We start from the raw sequence: 25,680 nt of genomic DNA, 5'->3' as shown, positions 1-25,680 counted from the left end.
AGGGTTTTGGGTCAAGCACCAGGCAGAACTCTGGAGCAGGTAGACAACAGCCCCATATAGGCAGATTGAGAAGTGGCAGGCAACAAGCCTGCTCCTGGGCTCCACAGAAAGAGATTCCTTCCAACATCCCTGCTTGCAGGAGGCCAGCTGAATGTGGGAGTTGGGCAGGTCATGCAGCACAGGCTGCTCACGCCCCACGCTGGGCAGCCAAAGGACACAGCGAGCTTTGCATTGAGCCCTTCCCTACACCGCCCTCCCCACCACAGACTCTCCACCTCCACCACAGACAGGCAGACCCATCCCACACCAGCTCACCAGGAGGATGGCCAAGTCTAGCCAGACCCCCAGGAGCAGCCCCATCCTCAGCCTGACTTCCCTGTTTGCCAGCTGGGATGGGAGTGGGTTAAAAAACCAGGACAGGATCCCTCGCTGGCAGAGAGGCCAAACCCCCATCCCACTCCATCCTACCCACCAGGTGTCTGACCTACCCCAGGCAGCCACTGCCCTTCCCCCTGATGGTGCTGGGATGCTCTAGCAGGGGAAAGCAGAGTTTCCTATCACTGGGAGATGCCAGGCAGGCCGAAGCCACCCTGCCAGCCCCACTGGTGTGAGGGACCCCCGAGGGAGGCCCCGAACAGCCCCGGACATGCACGTCCCATCGCCCTGCAGCTGCTGTGGCAGAGCTGCCAACCTTTGTGTTTTGTAAGAAACCTCAGACTGCTCCATTCCAGAATCATGCAATTATGTGAAATCACAAATATACATATAAACATATGTAAAAATAACTTTTTCTACATATAAGTTAATTTAATTTCACCTCACAGCTGGAAAAAGTCACCAAAATCCAACCTAAAGTTGCAGAAATCAGACAGAATAGAGAACATACAGTGCTTTCTTTAAATCTCGTATTTGAACCACTCTCTTTTAGGATGATTTAAAAACTATACATGCCTGGGATTGCAGAGGAATGGGAAGTCTTTTCACCCACGGCAACAAAACCTTAACAAGACACAAGAGTATGAACTACCCCTTCTGGCACCAAGGGGCAAAATCTCATTGTCTATGCAGCACAGGCTGAATTCTTTAGGTATTTTGAAAAGGAAAATATATCCCTTCCCCTTCCATCCCCTCCCAAATCTGGCATTTCTGAAGTCATGAACTCCTCCTCCTCCAGGATCAGAATTTCTCGGGGTAATTTCTCATATTTCATGCATGACCTTGGTGCTGGGAGAGCCGAGGCTCCCTCAGTACAGACACCCTTCCCAGGCTGTGAGCAACTCTGATCCCAGTTTGTCTTTTCCGAGACACGTCGCCAGTTTGTGAAACGCATACTAAAAGTGCTTTTTATTCCAACACCAGCCAAGAGTGAACTAATCTCATTAATTAATAAATTAATCGGTGGCTGGAGTAAGTGGCTGGTCCACCATGACCCTGCAGGCCCCAGAGAGACTGGGCTAGTTCATGGACACCAGCTTATTCTGCAGGAAATGAACATTATCTTCCCCCTCCTCATGGACAAAAATGAAGTGTGGGTACAAAAGGGCTGAGCCCATACGAGAGCTTGTGAACATGCTGTGGGCATCACCCCTGCAAGGGAGCTGGACCACCAAAGGTGGAAGGACAAAGGAAGGGATGTTATTGCTCACTTCCCTTCAGGAGCGAGGGTGCACTTCTCCCGTGCAGGCAGAGGAGGGTAACTCCTGAGCAGCAACTGTGGCAAGTCAGGTGGGTTTGGGGTACCAAGGTCATGCACTGGGACTGAAACATTGCTTGGAGGGACATCTCTGCAAGGTCTCCTTGCAGGGAGGATGCACACAGCTGGTCCCCATGGGATTGTGCTGGGGGGAGGCTTGCTGAGCATCGTTATCCATGGCACTTGCTGGGAGGAAACCACCACCAGGGAAACCACAGCCTGCACCTTACTGCACTTCCTGGTCAGCCCCCACAGACTATATGCTGACCCCAGCTCCCAGTGGCCACCCCAGCATGGGACACATCCACCCTGCCAGGCAGGGCATAGGAATATTTCTGCTGGGGGACAGGGCAGTCCCAAAAAAAGAACTTCTGCAACATTAAATGCCTGCAGCCACAAGACAGAAAGACAGTAATGGAGTTTAGCAGCTCTGATGATACAGGGCACCTATGGTTCTCATCCAAGAGCCACTGCAGGGCTGCAGCACCAAAAGCCTCAGATGTGTTACACACACAGGTCCAGCTCAACCAGCTGGGAAAACCTCCACTCTACTGGGGGGCACTGGGGTGTAGGAAGGAGCTCACACCCATCCAAGACCTCCCAGGCAGGGAACAACCTGTGGGCAAGATATTTTCCCTGACTTGTCTTAGGCTGGTATCAACACTGTCCTCTCCCAAAGGGCAGAGCTAAGCCTGTGGTCACTGCTGAGCCCACAGTAGCAGCGGATAAGGCCCTGCCCTGCCTGAGGCCCAGTACTCCCCTCATCCCCTGTTTGCAGCTCCCAGAAGCCCATTGCCCTTGGGCCAGCATCAGGACAGCAAAATCCCATTACATGCCCCAAGGTTTTGTGTTCTCCGAGGCTGGTCAGGGCTCTTGTGTGCCTCCCAGGGAGAGCTGGCAGGGGAGAACCTCTGGCACCCCTTCCCTGGGGGCTTGAGTGCTCACCAGCCCCTGCCCATTTCCAAGCAGGATCAGGAAGGAGCCTGGCAGCTTCACCAGAGGCAGAGCGGTGCCCCATGACCTGCTGAGTTGCTGTGGTTTCCAACAAGAGCTGGAGCAATGAACAGCTTACTGTGTTCACAGGGCAAATGGAGCCCATGCAGCTTCTCCTCATGTCTAATAGGCACTGTGCATCCTTCAGGGCCATTCACCTTGCAAGGGCAACCGAGCGCCCACGCACTGACCTGTGGGATGTTTGCAGGATCCTAATTCCCAATAAACTCTGCTGAAACTGTCTGTGGGTTTGGAGGGTACTACAGCAGGGCAGGTGGACAAACCACAGGAGTGCACAGCCCTCATTCCCGTAGGAAACTGGGAGAACAGAGAGCCAGATTTCCCCACAGAGCACCTTTAACCACAGCTGGACAGCTGGCCCAGGACAGGCACACTCACTTCTCAGCCTCTCTCCTTCCTCCTCCTCTGCGCCCAGGCCTTCCCCTCGCCGCCAAATCCCAGCCACTGAGTGAATAAGGACATTGTTTGCAGTCACCGGAAAGCAAGAACGGAGGGAGCAGCTTGGAGCATGAGGGGCAGGAAGGGTGAGGAGGAGGAGGAGGAAGGTGGAACCGGAGTGAGGAAGCTGCAAAGGGCAGATGCCTGTTGTGGGAATGGCTCCAGACACCTGCAGCTCAGCCCAGGGACCGGGATCAAGAGCCCCCATTGAGACACATGTCCCAGCACGTTGCTGGAGACGGGCCTGAAGTCACAGTGACTGAATTTTAATGCACCAAAAGCTTTGGACCAAGGAGGCGAGTGCAACCTTTTGCCTCCCCAGGCCTCCCACACACAGGCTTCCCTCTCCCCTGCCCTGCTCCACTGTCAGCTGGACCATTTTCTGAGAAAAACCCACGTCATGAGCTATTTTCACCCCTCCTGAAAGTGTCACCCCACCTGCTAACACATCAGAACCTTGATACTGTGCACATCTGGGGCACAGCACTGTAGTGCCCCCAAAAACAGGATCTCAAATAATGAGATCATGCACCATGCACTGCCACAGCCCAAACCCCTGGAGTGTCCCTCCCACCCTGCTGGTGGCCTCCTGCTGACCAGACCCAGGCAAAACCAGCTCTTTCAAACTCCCCACAACTCTCACAACACTCGCAGGAGGCTGATTCTTTTAAAGAGGCAGGAAGGAAATGCTTTCTCGTTGGGGTTTCATCTTGCACACATTTACAGTAAGCACCAGGCAGAAGGGAAGGTCTCCAGCCAGAGCACGAGGTCTTCCCTGCCCTGGCCAGCCCAGAGCACACACAGTCCTCCAGGCTTTGGCTTTTCTCACAGTGCTCCCTGTGCAGAGATCAGGCTGGTTTATCCTCAACAGGGGAAGGAAGAGGGGAGGGGAACAGCCTGAGATATTAATAGCTGCCCTTGCTAGGGAGGGATGGGAAGTAGCAGTCATGCAGTGAACGGGCACCAAAGAGACCCCCTTTCCAGCACTGAGGGACACCTGAGCACCAGGCAAGCTGGTGCTTTGTAGAAAAGGGCTGAAGGCCAAATAATCAGCTCCAGCTTGGGGGAAGAGAATGTACAGGTGCCTCTTGCAAGAGCAGCTCTCCACACTGTTCACATGTTGGAGTGGGCCAGGATGCCTCCTGCTTGTCCACATCACCCTGTGGGATGCTGCCTAGACTCTGAGCCTTCCCTGGAGAAAAAAACCATCAGGCTTAGACCCATGTCCCATCTCCACTGGCTACCCCACAGGCACAGCCCCACCTCCTTTGCCCACCCCAGCACAGGGCATCCCTGCAGCACAACTGGCACACAGCAACTGGATGCTCCCACTGATCCATGACTCATGACTGCTTAGCAGAACCAGGTTGGGCCAGGCTCCTGGAGCATCCCAGGACAGTGGGCATGGCACACCATATTTCCCTGTATGTCCCTGTACCAGAGCAGATCCTGGACCACCAAAGGGCTGTGCCGGTGCCTGCAGCCTGGGACAGCTCTTTCCCTTGTTTACACCTGCAGAAAGGCAGAACTTATTAAGTAGGAGAAAATACAAGGCATTGTGTTGCATGGGGCCAGCAGCAGGATTTCTGGAGGCCAGGAAATGGGGACCTATTCTCTGTCAGAAAGTGACCTTCAGGAGGATCTTGAGAATGCTAATTCACCTTCCTGGGCCTCTGTGCATCCCCCTGCTCATCGTGGCCATGGGAGTTACTTCATACTGTGCCTCTCACACAAATGGGGGAACGAGGCTGGGGTTCTACCTATGGTTTTTGGACCCCAACTTCAAGCCATGGCCCAGTTGCCACTGCTGTCAGTGTCCTTGGAGTAGGGATGAAGATTTGCTTTGAGAGGAAAAGGTGGATAAGGGAGATTAAGGAGCAGATAGATGAGGCCAGTACCTGGAGACACATCACCTCTCTACCAGCAGCCTTGCAAGTCCTGGAGGAAGGAGCCTTCCTCATACTGGGTGTCCAGTATGGGTGATGTACCCCTCAAAACAAAGGCTCCCTCCATGCAAAGCACAACTAGAGGCAGTGAAAGCAGGGCAAACTGCCTGTGCCAGACCTGGGGCTCCAGACTCACTCATAACATGTGCAGAAGAGGAAAAAAGGAGCTGGAAATGCACCAGAAAGATGAATACCAGGACAAGAAGCTAGTTTGCATGCCGAGCATGCAGCCAGGCGAGTCATGACTGATGCTGCTGGCTCCACAGGACAAAGAGGAGCCTTGGTGATAGAATCATAGAATCATAAAATCATTAAGATTGGAAAACACCTCCAAGATACCCGAGTTCAACCTTTGACTGAACACCACCTTGTTAACTAAACCATTATCACTAATGGCCAGGTCCAGTAATTTTTTGAACACTTCCAGGGATGGTGACTCCACAACCTCCCTGGGCAGCCCATTCTAATGCTTAACCTCCCTTTCAGTGAAGAAATTCTTCCTGATGTCCCACATGAACCCTCCACAGCGCAGCTTGAGGTTTGTCCTTGTCTTGTCGCTTGCTGTCTGAGAGAAGAGGTCCACCCCCACCTTGCTACACTCTCCTTTCAGGCAGTTGTAGAGTGTGATAAGGTCTCCCCCAGGTCTCCTTTTCTCCAGGCTAAACACCCCCAGCTCCCTCAGCCAACCTGTGCTCCAGGCCCTTCACCAGCTCTGTTGCCCTTCTCTGGACTCGCTCCAGCACCTCAATATTTTTCTTGTAGTTAGGGGTCCAAAACTGAACATGGGATTTGAGGTACTGTGCTGAGTACAGGGGAATGGCCACAGTCCTGGTCCTGCTGGCCACAGTACTGCTTTGCAAGCCAGGATGCCACTGGCCTTCTTGGCCACCCGAGCAACTGCTGGCTCATGATCCCCAGGTCTGTTTCTGCTGGGCAGCTTTCCATCCACTCTGCCCCCCAGCCTGTGGCACTGTGTGGGGTTGTTGTGATCCAAGTGCAGGATCCAGCACTTCACTTTGTTGAACCTCATACAACTGCCCATGGCCCATCGATTCAGCCTGTACAGATCTCTCTCTAGAGCCTTCCTAGTATTAAACAAGCCTGGTCCCAAAACTGAGCCTTGGGGAACCTCACTAGTGACTTGTGCCTTTGGCCAGTAGAGCCACTTCCTGCCCTGTACCTGCCAGGAGAGACAGCATCTCATCAGGGAAACTGCTCCCACGCTGTGTCCCAGTGCCACAGGGACAGCAGATGCATTTGGGTAGTGCAGGAGCAAGATGGAAAGACCACCTCTGAGAGCTGGGGCTGCAGGCACTACCAGGCCCTCAGGGCAGTGAGGAACTCAAGGAATTTCTTTTCTGTCTGCTGGGAAGGGAGCATGGGCCAACAGCCCACCCCAGCCAGCTTTTGGCGGGAGGACAGCACAGGCCACCTTCGCTTGGGAGCGAGGAGAGCCAGGAGGAGTCACAGGGCTCAGCTCTGTGTTTATGAAGGACAAGGTCTGCATCTTCTTTGCCACCAGGGATGCAGGGGAGGAGCTCTTTCCCCCACCTCTTTCAGCTTTAGGGGGAAAATGTACATGTTTAGGGCTGCTTATAAATGAGTGCCAAAATTCACCCTGCTGCTGAGCCATCTCCAGCACAGGGCTCTGGCTGCAGGCCTGGGCACAAACCTGCCCTGCCCAGCACCAAATGCCCTTTAAGTAACCAACTCAGGAGCACCAGCACTGGGAGACTGCAGGGAAAGTGCAGGGGTTTGTGACATCCAGAAAGTTTCAGACACCCAGACCTAAGTGCCTTGAGCAACTGTTTTCATGCCACTTGGGAGCTCAGACTGACACCGACACCTGGAGCACAACTGGTCCCCATGACCAGTGTTGCCTTGTGCTTCATCCCCACCATGCCAGAAAATAAAATCTGGGGCCTGTAGCTGTATTGAGTGGGATTCACTAGATTTCACAGTTTTTCAGAGCCTAAAATATCATGTAATAAGTCCTGCCCTTTCTGCCTTCAGCACACTCTGTGCTTGTGGTTTCTCAAATGTTTCAATCAATTTATATGGACATTAGAGGGGCCCTACCATCCTTTTCTCCCTCATGTCTGTTTTCATCCATCTGCCCCTTCCCAACCACAGCTACAGATAAAAAATTAATCCAGAAAAAAAAGAGCAGTCTGTCTTTAGTGGGATCATCTCCCCCAGCTGGCTCTTAGAAGCGCTCTGCCAGCTCCAATGGTGGCAGTCTGGGCAGCAAAGGGAGATCACTCAGGGCTGAAACTCAAGCTGAATCACAAAGTCCTCACACCAGCCCTATTGCTCTGACATATCATTTCTCAGTTGCTCCTCCCATAACCCCCATAAAAAATTCAACAGGCTTTGGCAGCACCCCCTCGATCTGCTGCCGTCTCAAGTCTTGTCTAGCTTTGTTGAATTCCAAGATCTTCCCAATATGACAAAATCTCAGCCAGTTGTCCTCAAACTAGCTAGGGGAATGGCTTGCCTTACAAAGGAGCCATCCTGCAAAGACCCATCCTATTGCTTGGCAGCAAACCTACCCCCATCTGCAAGCCCTGCAAAATTGAGAAACCCTCACTCCCCCTTCCAAATAAACATCTTGGATTCAAGATCCAGCTGGCCTGTGTGATCTCAGAGCCTTCTCCCTGCAGGGGTGAAACACAGCCAGCCTCTTCCACCCTTGCTCCCAGTGCAGGCTGAGCAGCCTCTCCCCTGCCCAAAGACCTCCACTCCGCACCCACCAGGCTGAGTCCTGCCATGGGAAGCCCTGAGCTCTGAACAGCAGCCTCTTTGGCTTCCCGCCTCTCCTGATTTCTACTTTCTGCCCTGGAGGGAGCCTGGCACAAGGATCTAGAAGCATAAACAGGTCTTATGGGGAGCTCAGATACCTCTGAGGAGCAGAGCAGCAGCAACAATACCCATGTGTACCCACATCCCAGCCATGAGACCACTGGCAATGACCTGCAGCCACGTGCCCCATCAGTGTCTCATTTGGTGAGCCAAAGACAAGGGGTCCAGCAGCACACAGCACCTCTCCAGACTCAGGCAGCACTAGAAAGAAAACCCTCCTTTGATTTAAAGGCCATGATTTTATTTTTTTTCCTCCCAACTGATCTAGTTAAACTTCCAACCGCTCAAGGCTATTTTAATTTGTACTGGTAAGTTAAATCAACACAAACAAGGACAGAACAGGTTTATATGCACGTCTATTACTGGCCTGCACCAACTAAAGTGCAGCTACATTTCTCCAGGCAGCTTTTTTTTTTCTCTAATAAAGATAAGGGGGACGTTTTTGTGCACCTCCAACTGACAAATGGAGCCTGAAAGTGAATTGGGAGTCAAAGCCTTGAGGAAAGTCAAGGTGACTTATGCAGCAATAGGCTGGATTCAAAGAGCTTTGCAAAAATGCAGATCAACTAACAAGATTTATAAAACTCGTTAGGGGCTTAGAGGTCACTTAATTCTCAAAGGTGCCAAGGAAAGTGCCTGACTCGCAGAAGGATGGATGGGGCTTACAGAGGTGGCTATCTCAACCTTTCAGTCGCTTCAAGAAAAGCGGACTCAATTTCTGTTGGAAATGAGGTTTTGACATGCCAAGATGTTTACTGTGAGCCTTGGCTCCTTCATCACTTACTTTAAAGAAAAAGAAACCAAGTTCTGTTGCTGCAGACAACTGTTACAAACATCAACTGAAAGCCACAGCAGAATCTGCTGCTTCAGCTCACCAGCGCCAGACACCACCCAGAGGAGCATGAGACCAGATTCAGCACACAAACTGGAAAAGACAGAAGCGGGGAAAAGACCTCACGCTTCTACAGTTCCCCAGTGCCTGGCATTCTGCAGGCTGCAAGCAACTGTCAGCACCTGTGGGCAGCCAAGGAAAGGTACAGCGAGTCCATCCACCCCAGTGACCACAACCAGAGTCTGCTGAGCACCAAGTACCCTCCATTGCCTCCCTGCTGGGTATTTTCTCTTACCAATTTTTTTTTTTGTGAGGTGGTTGTTGAGAATCTGAAAGCCTGGATTATAATCTTTATGAATCCCATAGTTAGATCGTGCTGAACAGCAGCCCAGCAATACCAGATGTTCAAACAAAGCTGCCAACCGACAGCTGTCTGCAGCTTGCAGCGTGTTTTTACTTTAAAATGCAAAATGATACCAATCTATATTAAAAGAGAGACGTTCAGAGCCTTGCGATAGCAGCTGAAGCCGCGGATATTGCTCTTTCACGCAGGGTGTGGCAGCAGAAGGAAATATCTCAAAAACTACTGCTTAAGCCACCCTCCCAGCCCCCCCAAATCCTGGCCCCTTTCCTAATGGGAAAGAGACTCACGTTACTGCCTGAGTGCCGTGAATGTACCAGTGCGTGTCCAAACAAGCCAGCAAAAAGAAAAATGCAGCATGAACAAACAGTGTCTAACGAAGGATGCCAGAATGAAATCTGGGCGCTGCCCACACCTGGCTCTCAGAGGCATGGGGAGGACAAAGTGACACGTGGGGGGATAGAGGGAACCAGTCCTGGGGTGGAGGGTGCAGCCTATCCTGCACCAGTGACCAAAGTGGCACAGGAAATGTCCCTTCTGGCAGCACACCACTGCCAGTGGAAGCGTGGGATGGAGGGGCATCTTCCACTGCTCCGGCCTGTCTGCCCAGCATCTCACCTCAGGTTGTCCCACGTCCCTCTAACACACACAGGGATGCTCTGGTCCCACTGGAGAAACTCTGCCTGAGTTTCCTTGATGTGAAACAGGTTTTCAACTTGCATTGCTTTGTACCTTTATTTCTTAGGCTGGCTGGCACCAGGCAGAAAGCCCTACACCCTGCAACCTTTTCTGCACACCAGGAGACAGAGAAGGCAAGAACTGGAGCTCAGCCTTGCTCTTCATTATTTCTCCCTCTGGAAATGCAAGCCACCCACAACGACCACATTTTGGGAATGGCAAGTCCTGAACACACTAGGCATGGCACAGTACTCCTGGCTTGCAGAAATTGTGCAAAAAAAGCACTCTAATTTACTCAAACGTGATGTCCCAAATTCCCCACCAGCCGCGATCACAGGAAATCTCTGGGACCTGTCCCAGGGCTGCCTCATTGTACTCCGAGCAGCAACAGCATGAATGAATCATGCTCCTCAACGTGACACCCAGCTCCCAGCAACGTATTCGGGACCAAAATATTTATGTTGCAAATGAGTAAGAATAGGCCAGATCCCCTCCCCAGCCTGGTGCCATAAAAAGGCCAACTTGGTCTTGCATTAAGCAAGCGGGTGGCAGAAGGATAGGAAAAGAGAAGGCAGAGACCAGTCCCATGTCTTGCAGCCTGGATCTGCCCAGCAATGCTGAATCAGAGCCTTCCCACTTACAGCAAAACCCCAAAGTGGCAAGCACCGAGACTACAAACCCTGTGGCACCATGCTACCTCTGGGTGACATGTGAGGGAGAATGCTGGGACCTGTAGTTTCCAGCCAGCCAGCAGCAAAATGCCATCCTCCAGTAAACACATCTCAAATTAAAGTGATGCAAGGCCCCCAAACTCCTGGCAAGGTGCCAGCAGTGGCTTCCTGTTGGCAGGCACTTGGCCAATTCCCATGCGTTGCACTAGCCCCCTTTCAAGGAGAAGCCAAGAGCCCACACCCCACAAATCCCCTCGCAGATGACCTGCAACCTGCCCTTTCCAAAGGATGTGACTGTATGGGCTGCAGGATGCTGATGCAGCCCTGGCCCGCAGGAAGCATCAGCCCTGCTCCTGCCTCGCTGCTGAGCCCCTCCACCTTCGCTCCATGACGCTGCAATACCAGCCCCAGAGCAAGACCCTGCACCCAGTGCTGGTCAAACTTCAGCTACATGAAGCCAAACAATGTAGTCCTCGAGGGGTCCCATTAAGACACCACTGAAGCAATCAGAGGCTTAGGCAGCAAAAAGCAACACACTGGTATGGTGTTTTCAGGCAGAACAGCACAAGTAGGCAAAGCTCCACCGAATCACCATACCAGTAAGGCTGGGGACAGCCACCTCCCCACAGGATCCCAGATGGGCACACAGCCACCCTGGGAGTGCTGTCACCCTGTGCTCCAGCAAGACCAGACCATACATCACATCCTGGGGAATGTGGCACCCCTCTCCTTGCCCGCTCACCCTCCCCGCTGCGGAGGAAATTGTGCGCCCGGCTGATGTCAGGAGGCATCACTTCACACAAAGGCCAGGCTTCCTGGCGGGGAAGGGGTGGGGGAGTGGGGAGGAAGGGGAACAGGAGCCCGGGGCAGAGGCAAAGGCATCTACAGCTCCTTGTGTACGCAAAAGGGGCAGCAGCAGGAGACAACAAGGCCCCGTCTGCTTCAATTGCCCTTGCACCCGGGAAGGAGAGGCAACATCCTCTTTCCTAGTGCCCTTCACAGGAGCCACAGCACGGCCCTGCCCTGCAGCGTGTGCACCCCTTTAAGAATGCACTGTAAAGAAGGGACTCAAGTTTATTTTAATTTGCTCCCACAAATAAATCACTTCCACTTTCTTCGTGCCAGGCTGTGGCTGTTGCCAACCAGAGGACACAGCTCCCTGCTTAGCACCCAACCAGGAGAAAAATTATTTCTATGACAAGATCCAACATCAGCACCCCCAAAATCAGCACGAGAGTGCACCCCACCTGTCTCCTGCTCATGGGTGGCTAAATACCCATGGTACCCATTAATTGATGAATACAGATAAAAATAACATATTGAGGACCAAAGGCAAGAGTAATCAGCAGCCCTCATTTCCCAAACTCCTCTCCCCAGTATGCTCCCCAAAGCTGAGCATCTTTCAAAACATGGCATAGCACGGTACCCACAGCATCAATATGACCTCCTGCTTCAGCATCTCCTCTCCTCCTCTACCTCCTGCAGTCCCAGCTCACCCCCAGGCACTGAAAGAGGCTGCTGGCCAGCACCAGGCTACATTGCTTTTGTCTCCAACTCAGCCACTCTCTCAAGGACAGGAGCACTCTGGGCCAGCTGCACAGGGACCAGTGAAGAGGGCTCGGCTGTAGGGGACCTGCAGGATGTGGTCAATGTTGATTGAAAAAGGAAATCACTGATATTGCAGAGGGCAGCCAGGGAAGGTGGATTTTGGATGTGGACACTGTCAGGGAATAACTGTAAAGGAGCAAACCCTGCTGTTCTCCTTCAACGTGCTGACTAGTGCTCCTAGGAGAAGGCCTGTCATTGGTTTTTAATCTCACCCGATTACGGACCAGCCTTTGACATTATTGATCTCAGGCCCCTGAAGTATCATTTATCTTCCAGGTTTGACTCAGCCATCAGAGCTCGACAGCTCAGACCCAGTCAGCTCCATCCTCCCAGGGAGCCAGGGGAACTGCCCTGCACAACTCCAGTCCTGCTGATTCACGTGAGCCATATTTGACGCTCAGTTTCCATCCTCACATAAGGTGTCTTTCACTTTCTGCCTACCTGGCATTTCATTTTCTGACTCCAAAATCCAGCTCCTCAGGTCTCTGGCAGACCAGCTGCTTCCTCAAGCTTGGCAGTCCACGATGCCTCTTGTGTGCCCTGCTTCCCCCTTTCAGTTTCATTATCCTCTTTCAAAGAGGATGCGGTGGAGACACAAATGTTATGGGATGTGCTGAGAACTGCACAGGGACTGGGGGAGCAGTGCCAGCAGTCAGTGTACAACCAGAGAAGCCATTTCTAGCTGTGATCCACTGCCATTTTCTAGAGCAGAAAGGACCAACAATGGTAGCTCCTCATTCTCTGGTGAGATTGTACCCACAGAAAAAACAGGCAGCTATCACGGACCTGTGGTGGCTTCCCCTTACCTGCCAGCCAGCACCGCTGCCACAGGGCCAGCTCATGACTTTTGCTTGACCTTGAAAACATCAATGCCTGCTCCCTCCACCAGACCCAGAAGAGATGGGCTGACAGGTTCCCTTTCCCCTGGATATCTCCATCCCCCACCCAAACTGACAGACGCTCCCAGCCTCCGTTGTTTGGGAAGCACAAGGTTTTCCTCAAGTGCCTTTGTCAATAGTTACTAGATGCAGTATGTAGATGAAGGCTGTCTTTTCAGATGCCTCCTGTCTGTCTCTCCTCTGAAGCCAGGCCTTGTGTTTTGGAAAGGAGGAGTATTTCCTGAGGAAGACTCCAGTGGGCAGTTTTAATGCATAGAGAGAGGAAGGTTTAGTTTTTGTTCTTCACCTTGTTATATTCATATCTTATTGCTGAAAAGCCCTTTGGTAAATGGAGATTAATACCATGTGAGTTCATAGATTGTAGCAGGAACCAGCCCTGGGGAGGACCAGGGAAGGAAATGCCTGGATGGGAGTACGGTACCTAGAAGGGTCCATGTCCTGCAAGGTAACCACCATTAGCAAAGAATGCTCCAGTCTCCAGGACTGCTTCCCCACACTGCCATGGACCTCCTGACTCCTAACTGGTCTCCCCACCTCTGCTTACCTCTAAATTAGGGTAATACCTTGACTGCCCCATCCAGACTTCAGATTGTTGCAGAGATTAAAATGATCTTTTTCTCCCTTGTTCTCAGTAGAATGCTACAAATTCCTTAGCTGGAGGACAGGCCTTGGTTTTACCTGCTGGGCTTACATACTCGGGAGATGCATTTGGAAAGTGGAGGCCTTCACACCAGGCACTATTTCCAGTTCCCTGCCCAGATGCCCTGTTGTGCAGGATGCCAGTAGGCACAGGCAGGAAAATAGTCCCCAGATGTGCTCTCATTCCCTTGATGGGGGCAGGCTCTGTCCCCACCCCCTACAACCAAACTACCTCTGACCAAAACAGAGCTCGCAGGCCTCAGCCACCCAGTCACAACAGTGCAGCTGTGGCAGGAGAGCTGCAGTAATTCCCTCCCGGATCTGGCCACCCCCATCACTAAGGGGCTAGCACAATACCAGAGGGAAGGGGGAGCGCAGCACCCGCCCCCGCACTGTCCCCAAAGGGTCTGTGAGTGGGACAGAGACCTCGCAGCACATTTATTCCGCTCCATCCATTTGAGAGGCACGCTTCAAGGGGCTTTTTGCCGTCAGAGGCGGGTGCACCAGGACAGGAAAAGAACAAAGGGAGGCACCGGCACCCCCAGCCCTTTGTCTGAGCGCAGAGGAGTTCACCTGCAGGGAAAACCTGCTCCACCGCAGAGGCGGCAGCTCCACATGGATTCAGATGGGGAGAGGGATGCGGCCCCCCCTTGTAGCAAGAGCATAATGAGCAGAAGGACGCAATCACATTACCCTCTCTCTCCCCTTGCCACATGCACAAGCCCATTACAGTGCTCACCAACCCCCCTGATTTACCAACAACCCAACAACCGCAACCAGCAATAAAAACCTTTGCCACAGAAATATCAACCCACCCCCCAGTGTGGTCGATCTGTGTCTGCGTGTGGCCCAGCACCAAACCCTGGAGCTCGGCTCCACCGACCAGGATTGACTGGGAGGGATGGGGGTGGGAGACTAGTTTCCAGGGGTTGGGGTTTTAGAGCCACACAATAACTGGCTGAAATGAGGGTTTAGATTAAGCTGTCGTATGGCAAGGGAAAACACTGCCTCCATTAGGACATGCAGGATTTTCCTTCCCTTTCTCCAAAGCTACAGCTCTACGATGAAGCTTCCAGGTCACCCAGGCAGGGAGAGAACTGGGTGATGCCGAGCAAATGGGGGATCCTGAACAGGGAGAGATGGGTAGAGGGAAGAAAAGGCAGATCAGCCCTCTCCAAGCCCCAGATCATACAGTCGGCTGCTCTGACAATGTTTACTCATATTTCAGAGAGACACAGCCATCCGGAACATCACTCCCTGCCAACTGCCTCATCTGGAGCCATCCACAGTTCGGCTCTTCCCAGCCCACTCCAGAAACAGCCCCCCCCATCAAAGCATCCACACAGCAAAAAACTGAAAAAGGAAAAGTAGAGGGAAAAGAAAAAAACAGAAAAACTAAATTAATTAATGTTTTGTGGTTTTTTTAACAGTTCTGGTACATCATCTCAGCAAATCGATGTCTTGGAATGTGCTTGGAGTGCAACGGCACCGCTGCAGAGTGCAGGGTACTGCGCTGAGCTGGGAATTTCTGCTCATGTTACCATCACAAGAGAATCACAAGACAGAAGAGGGACAACCATGATGCCCTGGTGAGAACAGGCTGAAGTTGTCCTTATCAGAAAGGATCCAGGACTGAGAACCCCTTTCCTGAGTTCATCTGGGGGACATATGTAAAAACTTGCGTGCATCCAGAGTCTCATGCCTGTGAATAACCATCCCTCCCTCCATATCTGGGACCAGACACCTCCTCCTCCCATTCCCAAGTATGCTAGATGTAGCTCTCCCAGGAAAAGGAGGGGTAGCTGTCTCTGTCCTTCCGTGGAGGAAAGGGAAGGGCAGGACATCCCTGGTCCTGCAAATGTCACATCTCTCCACCAGTGCCCCAGCATCTGCTTCAACCTCTCTTCCAGCAAACAGAGGTTCATTGCAGAAAATCGGCTATCACTGCAAGCAAGCTCAGCAGCTCTTGAGTCCTCTGTGCCATCCCCCTTACTTCAACCCAACCAGCATCTCCTCAGCCTACAGGCTGCTGGTAAACGCAGGAAGTTGACAAAGTCACCAGAACCTAGCCCAGATCCATAGCATTATTTTTTTTAAAGCAAAAAAGCCAGGCCAGACCAGATTCTGCCCCGAAGCCTGTGTGGCAAAGCAAAATCCTGCTCCAAGTATTTATTTATAAATCCGTACATACATGTACATTTGAATTCTGACAGAATTAATTCTGGCATCCGGCTAATTCAAAGCATTCCTCCCCCATCACACTACTGTTGCAGGCCAGCCCTGCACAGAAGCTGATTATAAAATGCTGCACTAGCCAGGCATTTCTGCAAAGGCTTGTGCTATTGAGCATTCAGTCTTTCCTTGCTTGGCTATTTCATTGTTTCGGTGTCGATCCCTCCTCTCTTGCCCTGTGTTTCCTGGTTACTTTTGTCCCTGCTCTGGAAGCACTGCTGCTTCTCAGCCCCTTTTCAGTGTTAGATTGAAAAAAAACCCAAAACAATTACATGAAATTAAAGAGAAGAAAGGAAGAAATTATCACCATGCACCAAGATTTCTAGTAAACAGATAGGTAACGAGCAAAAAATAGGCCAATATGCTGCAAGGCAAGCTGCAGACAGATCTGGGGATAGAAAGCCCACTGCCCGCCTCCCAAGTACAGCTAAGAAATCCCTGTGTGGTCACACGCTGTCCTCTGGAGCAGAGAGGAGAGAGGTCAGGGCAGCCAGCACTGTAAGAGCCTCTTTATTCTTGGGCAGTTGCACGAATCTGATCGCTTGTGCCCTTTGTGAGACATGGAAATCTGCCTCCTCCTCCCACCCCCTTCACCAGCCCCTCTTCTGCTCCTCCCGCTCAGATGGGGACAGAGGCAACTCCTTGGCTCCAGAGGCAAAGACCAAAGCAGCAGAGAGCCTCTGGATGCCCCTCTGGCAGGACCAGGCCTGGATGAGCCTGTGGGAGACCTTGAGAACAGTGCTCTGCTGGAGCAAGAGGAGGGGAGAAGGGAAGGACAGTCCTGGGGCTTGCACGTTCCTTGAAGGGCTCATGAGGCTGAGGGGTGGATAGAAGTCCAGGGTGTCCCACTGCAGTTCATGCTCATGGGCTTGAGGAGAACAGCATGCTGATCACCTCCATGCCAGCAGACACACGATACTCACATAAGTATCACATGATAGATTCAGATTAAAGAAGGGTCTGGGCTAAGTTCATTATGCCCTCATCACCAGACAAAGCTGGGCTCAGACCTCCTAGTTTAGAGACCAGACCACGACAACCCTGTCTCATGGGCTCATTCAAAGTCACTGCTGAGGGAGGGCTTCAGGGTGGAAAGCTCTATGTAGGCCAGGGCAGTCTGATGAGCAGGGGTGTAAGCCTGGGCTACAGATTGTTGCTATTCCTTCCAAAGCAGCTCAAGGTCCTCAGGTGAACCTTTTCTTATCTCTCCTCTTTCCACCTCACTCTCTGACAGCTCCCATCCACACTGCGTTGTCCCCTGTGGGAAGAGACAATTCTCCACAGCAGCCCCTGTCCTACTCCTTTACCAAGGCTGTCCCCTCCATACAAGTCTCCTCCCTCCCACCCAACCCACCAGGCTGCCTCCCAGCACCCTCCATCTCTGCTGCCACTTCTCGGATTGACTCTACACAAAAGAATTGCAGCTGCAGGTCTGGAGCAACCAACTGCTGGCAACCTGATGGGCTAAGGGCACAGAAAATGTGCCCTTAGTAGGAAAGCTCAAGCTTAGTAGGAAAGCAGCAGGGAAAAGCCCTTAATCCAAACCCTGTGGAGGCAGGAGACTGCTCCAGTTCAGCCAAAGATCTGGGACTGCCAAGATACCCACTGCTGCTTGGCCAGCAAACCCAGAGGGGTTTGCAGCAGAGTGGCTCAGCCCCTCCAAACCTCTCCAGGGCAGCTCAGGCTGCTCTGACTTGAACTGAAGTCTGCTGCCCCTGACAACACCGAGCAGCAAAGCCTGACAGATGGATGTGGTGAGTGGCACGGAGCTAGGAAGCCAGGCTAGGTGGGTGCTGGGATTTCTGCCACTGCCCAAGGCCCAAGAAGTCAGTGCTCATCATGGCAGCTTGACCAACTGACAGCACCCTAGGGCACAATGATCAGCCACATTTAGGAGCACAGTACCATATTCCTGAGGCCCCTGGGCAGGAATTAGGGCATAAGCAAAGCCAGGGAAGGAAAGACCTAGGTTAGGCCTGACTAACCCTTGGGCTGGGCTGGCTGTTCAGCTCTGGGGTGCTGGTGGAAGTTCAGATGGCAGGCGCAGGGAGAAGCTGCACAACTCCTGCTTTGTAGGATCTGCTGCAAAAGTTATCTGGGGACCGGGTATGCTCAAAGAGTGCCCCAGCAAACGCCTGCCAGGCACCAGCCACACCACCTACAGCCACGAGAGCTAAATTAGCACTCAAGCACTTGGGCACTTGCACTCACAATGCCTGCAGTGAGCTGCGTGCCGTGCTCCTCATAAACAAGTCATCTGGAAAATAAGTAAGCCTGTAAAAATCCAGTCCATCACAAGTTACCAAACCTGTTTCAGAGTAAAACAACCTAGAGCTCATTCCAGAAGCCTGGCAGTGAAGCTGATACCAAGTTTCCCCACCAGTGGGACTCCCTTGGTCCCAGCAAAACATCCCTGGCACTGATGGCAGCACGGGGATGCCACGTGGGACTTCGTGGTGGCCAAAGCTGGCAAAGAATCAGTGTTTCTGGTACAGACTTGAGATCCATCTCTTCCTGTGCTCCTACCAAGCACTCACCTTTCCTCATTCTCCTAATTTAGAAGCACGAGTTGGCTGTATGTGGGGTGCTGCCAAAAAAGAAAGCCCAAACCCACTGAGTTGCAGACGGACTCGGCAGCCCAGTCCCTGTCCCCCTGGATTTGCTGACCATACACTGCTCCATGGACAGTGCTGGATGCTGTTCCTGCACATCTGCAGTAGGATTCCCAATGTTTTCTTCCAGGTCTCAGCACCACAATGCATTTTCTCCCACTTAATGCTCAAAGCCACCAGAGATCTTCAGAATGTGAAGAGATTTCTAGGAAGTAGGACAGGGAGAAATCGATCTCCTTCCTCCAAAACAAAACAGAAGCAGAGCATCTCTACCCAAGCTCTCTTCCACTGGTGGCACCTCTAACTGAGGACAGGCACCTGGGAAACCTCTGAGCAAGCTCAGATGTACCCGCCCTCAATCAACTGTGTCCCACACAAAGACAGGGCAACCATAGTAATATCTCACAAGTGAGTCTCTTTCTCTGATTGCTGGCTTCTTACCCATACTCCAACCCCAGCAATGACTTTTCCCCCTTTTTGGATGGAGAAGAAATAAAAAGCAACACATCAACCTTGCACTGGAGCAACTTTCTTTTTCAGCCTTAGAAGCAGGTTCCCCCATGCAGGCAGGAGGCATGTGGTTGGGGCAGCAAAGGCAAAGATGGAAGAAAAACTGTTTCACTTTGAGACATTGACACAAACAAAATCGGAAGAAAAAAAAAAGAGAAAAAGAAAAGAGGGTGCCTTGTTGGCTTTTCTTCCCCCCTCTCCTCTTTAAGCGCTACAAAAACAGGAAACAAAGGAGAAAACATCTCACGGGGGGAAGGGGAGGTAAGCGCTTTATACGCCCACGAAAGAAAGATTAACCACATATTTTATTTACTGTTTGTATTACAGTTGCACCATGGAGTTCAACTAATTCCGAGCCAGGGCTCTGCGGGTTTGTGCAGCAGCTAACGCTGAGCGGGGTCCTTCCCCCAAACCCACCAGGCACATGTTCCACTTCAGGCAAACCCTGCACAGACACCCCCTTTCCTCCAGCAGACACCCACCTCCAGCCTCCTTCACCCAGCCAGAGCACTTCTGCCCCAGCTGCCACCTCAGCTGACAAAGTGCTGGTGCTGTCCCCAAGGAGTTTTGAGCTCCTTTTCCCCTTCAAACCGGTCTGTAACCAGGGGTAAGGTGCCCTTCGAGGCAGGTTGGCAACACAGCCAGAGGAATAAATGCTAAAAAAGCAGAGTTTATGGGGAACATATTTGTAGGCTCCAGTCCCTCCTCCAGACCATGGGGGACATCCCCTCCACAGCGAGTTGATGTTGCAACCCCCACACTTGTGAGTCCCCCACACCAAGGTCAGGGCTCCGATCCTCCCAACTTTGACTCATTTCTCAATTAACGGCTTTCTGAACACAAGCCACACATGGAACAAACCTCTCACAATGGGGCCTCCCCCAGACCTCCCAAGCCCAGCGTTACTCATCTGCCCCCCAGTCCCAGTCCACCTTTTCTCGGGATGCTCCAAGTGCGGCTCACCGCCGCTGCAGGGTGAGCAAGCAGCCAGGAATCCCGGCCCGGTTCCCGCAGGCAGGAAGCCGTCACCAGCTGAGCTCATGCACCCTAAATCGGGAGCCGACGAGGCGAGGCCCCCTTCCTTGCTGGCTGGCAACCGGCAGCTTTCAGCCAGAGACCGAGCCATGGCCGTGGAGCAAGGGCTGGCAACCCGCTGGGTGCTTTTCCCAGGGGTTCATCCATACTCCAGCCACTTCATGGAAGAACTGATTCAACTACAGGGAGGATCCTTTGGGCACACTGTACCCCAGCTTGGTGCTGTCCTTCATTGACCCAGACTCCGTGCACCCAACTGAGCCACGCGCCCAGCGGGAAGAGACAAGCTTATCATCACAGAGAAAGGAAATTAAGATAACGCGGCGATGGAGGTACCGAGAGATTTGGCCAAGGTCATGAAATAATTCCATGGCTCTACGATACAGCCGTCTAACACTTTTGGTGTCTGGCCACATATCCTAAAATTTCAAGCCAGGGCCAAAATCCAGCCTAGGTAGTGGCAGATTTCTGCCAGGTCATTAGCAGTGTGCATCCGCAAGAAGCGGCGAACATCCAGCCATAACAACGGCAGCAACAACAAAAAAAAACATGCAGCAAGAGCGGGAATAAATGAGATCAAAGTGTCCTGGAAAAGGACCTGGAAAAATAGTTTCGGTCCCTGGCTAAGGCTCCTGGGAGATGCACATGAGAACCCCATCCCAGCCCTGCACAGCCCTCCCGAAGTGGCTCCCCACCCTGGCAGAGGGAAACCAAAATGACTCCCTATAAATAGAAGCAGAAAAGCGCTTCTCTAAAAGACTGACTGGGTCTTTCCCCTTCCAGCGTGTGTGGTGGAGCTGCTGGCACCTCCGTGGAGGTCCCTGGTTTTCCCCCAAAAAACCTGGAGAGGAAAATAACCTTCCTGTGAGCTCAGACTGGCTCCTCTCTATACAGAGCTGCACCCCCTCACCCCACTCCCAGGCCTGGCCATCCAATTGGAAAGTAATTATACTGCAATTTTTATTTATGACTTCTTCGGGTTTTTTTATTGCTAAATGGTGACTCATTTTGGCAACATTAAAATACACAGGAAATCATCCCCATTTTACAGTAACCACCATTCAATTCATTGTTAAATATTTATTCGGCAGACAAACGCCGAGCCTCTTTCGAAGGGTCGGAGGGGGAGCGGAGGGTTAGCCCTGAGAAGGGGGAAGGTGGTAGAAGGGTCACGGCAGGGCTGGCCGCAGGGCTGGTAAATGCCCGTCAGAACTGGAGGGTGGGGAGCCAGGGGTGAAAGCTCCTGCCAGATGGCCTGGCCAAGAGCAAAATACGGACCCGCTTTCCCTCGAATCCAGCACAACAGCCCAAGCTGCTCCAGGGAGAGAGGCAGCCCTGTGCCCCCTAATAAAAAATCACATTATTTGGCCAAATCCCAAGACTGAATCCCCACCAGTGAGACGTCATGGGTCTCTGACACGTCATGGGTCTCTGACATGAAGCTCTTCCATTGCCGGGGGGAAGAGGATGGCGGCCACTGGCCCCAGTGGGAGGCAGTGGGAAGAGCAAGCAGTTTGACATTCACAGGCCTTACAATGGACAGGGTCTGCTCCTGCAGCTGCTTTGTCCTCTCAGGAAGCCCAATTTTGGGGTGACTCGACCTCAGATGAGCGTAGCTCTTCTGCCTTTCCCCAAACAGCTGCACAGCCCAGCACAAACCTGGCAGACGGCCCTTCCAAGCGCCCCTGCCCCAAACCGCAACCCTTCCCCGCAGAGTGCACACCCAAAGGGCCGTAGGTTCCACAGCCCAACAGCTCCAAAGGCCTCCCAGCACAGAGCCCTTCCCTGGGGAGCCACCCCGGCACCCACGGGCTCCATCACTGCTTGGCTGGCTGGCCACCCAACATGTCTGCCACGGGGGGACCCTGGGTGGAAGGAGGAGCAGTGCCAGGATGGATTTTGAGTAGGTCCTACACAAACACAGGGCAACAGACATGGCAGGGAAAAGGGTGGTGGGGTGGTCCCCAGGCTGGGCAAACCCGAGTGTCCAGGATGGTTGGACTCACCCGGATCTCATTGCGGCGGATCTCCACGTCACAGACCGAGTGTCCCTGGTGGGCCCCGCTGTAGTAGCAGCAGAACTGGCAGACGGCCACCTGCTCGGCCTCGCAGTGGTACAGGCGGTAGGCGTTGTGCTGGGGGCAGCTCCAGGCCCGCACGTCCTCCGCCTCCACCAGGAGATGCCCCCGGGCCGTGGAGGGCTGCTGCAGGTGGGTCTGGACGTGGGACTGGCAGCACGGAGCCTCGCACCTCAAACAGATCTTCTGGGCCGGCAGTGGCGGGCCCCGGCGGCAGAAGACGCAGTGCAGGACTGAGGGGGGCTTCTCCAGGTTGAGGGAGTTGAACTTCTCCACGATGTTGGTGAGCTTCAGGTTCTTCTCCAGGTTGGGCTTCTGGTTGTAGGCCTGGTTGCACTCCGGGCACCGCACCAAGCCCGACTCCTTGGCCCACGCCTCCCCGATGCAGCCCCGGCAGAAGTTGTGCTTGCAGGGCAGCTGGACCGGCTCCACAAAGACATGCAGGCAAATGGGGCAGATGAGCTCCTCTTCGAAGCAGTTCTTCCAATTCTCGGCCATCTCTGCCGGCAGCTCTGTCGACGCTTCCCCCCAGCCGCTTCGGTCGCTCAGTGCGGTCTAGGGGCGGACGCTGGGGTCTGTCCTCCCTGAAAGGGGAAGGCTGAGGGTGAATGGACAGGCTCCCCCCTCCCCGCAGCACACGCCATAAATAATAAACCGCAGCAGATTTTAAATTTGGGATAAAATAAACCACAGAGCAGCACTCGAGGAATATCCGGCAAGAAAACGCAACATCCCCATCGCTTCAATAAAAAACAACACAAATGGTCAAAAAAACCCCAACATGATCCTGTTGGATCTACAGCCCAAAGTCCTAACCACCCCTAAAAGCCATTTGCTCCTTTTTACCCCAGAAGGTGAACTGAAACTTACCAAAGGTTGAAAAAAATCCATACAAAATCCAGCAGCAGAGTCCAAGTTCCATATAAAGCTCCTAAATTTAGCACTCCGGATCAGATTTTTCTTTTCTTAGGTTTGCAACTGACATTCAATATTTTAAAGGGACTTTTGTCCCCCACCAAACCTGGCCAACAGCTGAGGGCAGCGACTCGCTCGGGCTTTTTTTTCCCTTCCCTGTATTTCTCCTCCCTCTCCCCCTGATGGGAGTTGGGAATCACAGTCTTTTAAAGGAAACAGATCAAAGGGTTAAGATCCAAAACGGGAAAAGGAGGAAGATTAAAAAAATAATAATAATAGCGACGATGACGATGGTGGAAAAACGAATTCTCTCTGCGGCCGCCGAGATTTGCTTCTAAATCGGAGGAACAGCAGGGGGAAAAAAGGAAGAGGGGAAAAAAGACAAGACGGGGGAAAAAAAAAAAAAGGCGAAGAAAAAAAAAGCCCTCTTGCCTGCTTGGAGATTGCGAGGTCTTGAATGGGAGAGCTCGGTCATTCAGAGCAAACGCCAGCCCAGCACAGCCCGCCCAGCTCCTCCAAAGCTCCCGGAGAGGGATGGGAGAGGGGACGGGCTTTGCCACGGGGGGTTCTGAGCCCCGCGGACCCCAAATCAACCTGCGCTCACTTCCCACCAGGGCTGTGGGGAAAAAGACGCCCGGGGGGGTCCGTCCTAGCCCGCTCTCATGGCCGGCCCGGGGGTCGCAAGCCCCCGGCGGTAACAATGCTTTGGGGCGCACGGACGGCGCCCGAGCCGGCGGCGGAGCGCTGCCTTCCCCGGCGCGGCCCCGCCGGGAAGGGGCGAGGCGGCGGCGGGCGGCCGGGAGGAGCCGGCCCGAGCGAGCGGTTCCGGGAGAGCCGAGTCAGCTCTCAGCCATCTTGAGCTGCCCGGCTGAGAACGGAGACCGGGAGCGCTTTAAAAATTAAATAAAAATATAAATAAATTAAAAAAAAAAAAAAGAAAGAAAAATAAAAAGGGTATTTAAAGAAAGAAATTATAAATAAAGTCACCAGAACAACCCCGCTCCAGGGAGCCACCTCCTCCGCCTGCCCGGCGAGGCTCTGCGGAGGGGTTGCGGGGCCAGCGAGCCCGAGCCGAGCCGAGCCGAGCCGTCCCGTCCCGGCGGGGCCGCTCAGCACAGCCCCCCGCGCCCGCCCCCGCCGCCTCCTCCAGCCATCTTGGGGTCGCCCTGGGCGCCGGAGCCCCACGCCCCGGCTTCCTCCCGCCGCCCCCGGGGAGGCGGCCGCGGCCGGGGGGAGGGGGTAACGCGGAGCGAGCCGGGTGGGGGCGCGGAGCCCCGCAGCGGGAAGGGGAAGGGGGGGCGGCGCCTCGGGCTCAGCCCCGGCGCGGGGGGCCGGGGCGGCGGCGGGGGGCGGGCGGGGCGGCCATGGGGGCGGCGGCCGCGGGGATCGATCAACCGGGGAAACGGGGTGCGGACGGGCGCGCCCCGCCCCGCTCGGGAGCCGGCCGGGGTGGGGGGGGCGGAGCGGAGGCGCCGGTGCCGCTGGGTCTCGCCGGGCGCTGCCGCCGCCGCCGCCTCGGAGCTGCCGCTGTGCTGCGGCGGGAGCGGCCCCGCCCCGCCCGCGGGCCCGCCCCGCGCGTCACCGGCCCCGCCCCCGCCCCGCCCCGCCGCCGTAAAGGGGACACGGCCCGCGGCCGGGCCCGGGCCCACCTCCGCGCTGCCTTCGAGGAGGCCGGGCTTGGGGTGTCCCGTCTGGCCACTGCATCTGCCCTAGGGCCGCCCTGCCTGACCACCAGTGTCCCTACGGCCAGCGCTGCTCAGGGTGCCGGTCCGTAAAAAGGCTGATTGCTCTGGAACCAGTGCACATCTGGGTCACAGCTGGTCCTGGGCACCGTCCTCATCGCTGTATACAACTTCCTCGAGAGGGGAACGGGAGAGGCAGCCACTGATCTCTTCTCGCCGGCAACCAGGGACGGGACCCGAGGAAATGGCCTGAAGTTGTGTCAGGGCAGGTTGAGGTTGGATATTAGAAAAAGGTTCTGGTTGGGCACTGGAACAGGTTCCCCAAAGAAGTGGTCATACCACCAAGCCTGCGTGAGTTCTAGAAACATTTGGAAAACACACTCAGGCACACTGAGGATGTTTAATTCTTGAAGATGTCTTGTGCGGGCCAAGAGTTGGATTCAATGAGCCTTGTGGGTCCCTTACAACTCAGAATATTCTGGGATAAATGACCTCAAGAGCCTCCTGTGTTGTATTGGCTGCCTTCTAGATGGGCTGTTACTTTGCGCAGGTCCATTTAGGTGTGTTTCCTCCCTGTGCACAGCCGCAGCCGTTTGTCCCCTGGGGTCTTTTCCAAACCAGGAGCCCCAGCACCTTCTGCCAGAGCTTGGGGCACAGAGGTGTCTCTGTTAACAGCTCTCCCACCAAATGTTTCTGCAGCTGTTTCGTGGGACACTGTATATCTAACCCCTGCCATATGTGCCAAGCTGCTGGGAATAAAGCACATTGCTGGTGTAAATCCATTTCGCACTGGTGAGAGCGTCAATGGCTCAAATCAAAGTATTTACATCAAAAAATGCTCAGGTTTGTGGTGGAGTGACAGGAGGACAAAGGCTCAGTCAGCAGCTTCAGGATCTGGCCCAAACCTGACCCTTGGGTGATGCTCTCTGATGGCAATTTGCCTCTGGGAGTGATTTAGCAGGAATTCCCCATATG

General features: G+C 53.6%; 1 protein-coding gene across 1 annotated transcript in view; it reads right to left on the bottom strand.

Annotated features, from left to right (window-relative positions):
• TRIM8 (tripartite motif containing 8) overlaps positions 1 to 24,348 on the bottom strand; it is a 30,348-nt gene extending 6,000 nt beyond the window's left edge. The window contains exons 1-2 of the mRNA XM_004174840.6: positions 22,979 to 24,348; positions 22,037 to 22,692 (exon numbers count right to left, since the gene is read on the bottom strand). Of these exons, the coding sequence (XP_004174888.4) occupies positions 22,037 to 22,606 (570 nt within the window). The 5' untranslated portion in view covers positions 22,607 to 22,692; positions 22,979 to 24,348. The remainder of the gene's footprint in view (positions 1 to 22,036; positions 22,693 to 22,978) is intronic.
• Between the last annotated feature and the right edge of the window lie 1,332 nt (positions 24,349 to 25,680).

Source organism: Taeniopygia guttata, chromosome 6 (genome assembly GCF_048771995.1).
Source record: "Taeniopygia guttata chromosome 6, bTaeGut7.mat, whole genome shotgun sequence".
Lineage (NCBI taxonomy): Eukaryota > Metazoa > Chordata > Aves > Passeriformes > Estrildidae > Taeniopygia > Taeniopygia guttata.
Note: the sequence above shows the minus strand (reverse complement) of the source record. Positions and strands in the feature narration are given on the sequence as shown.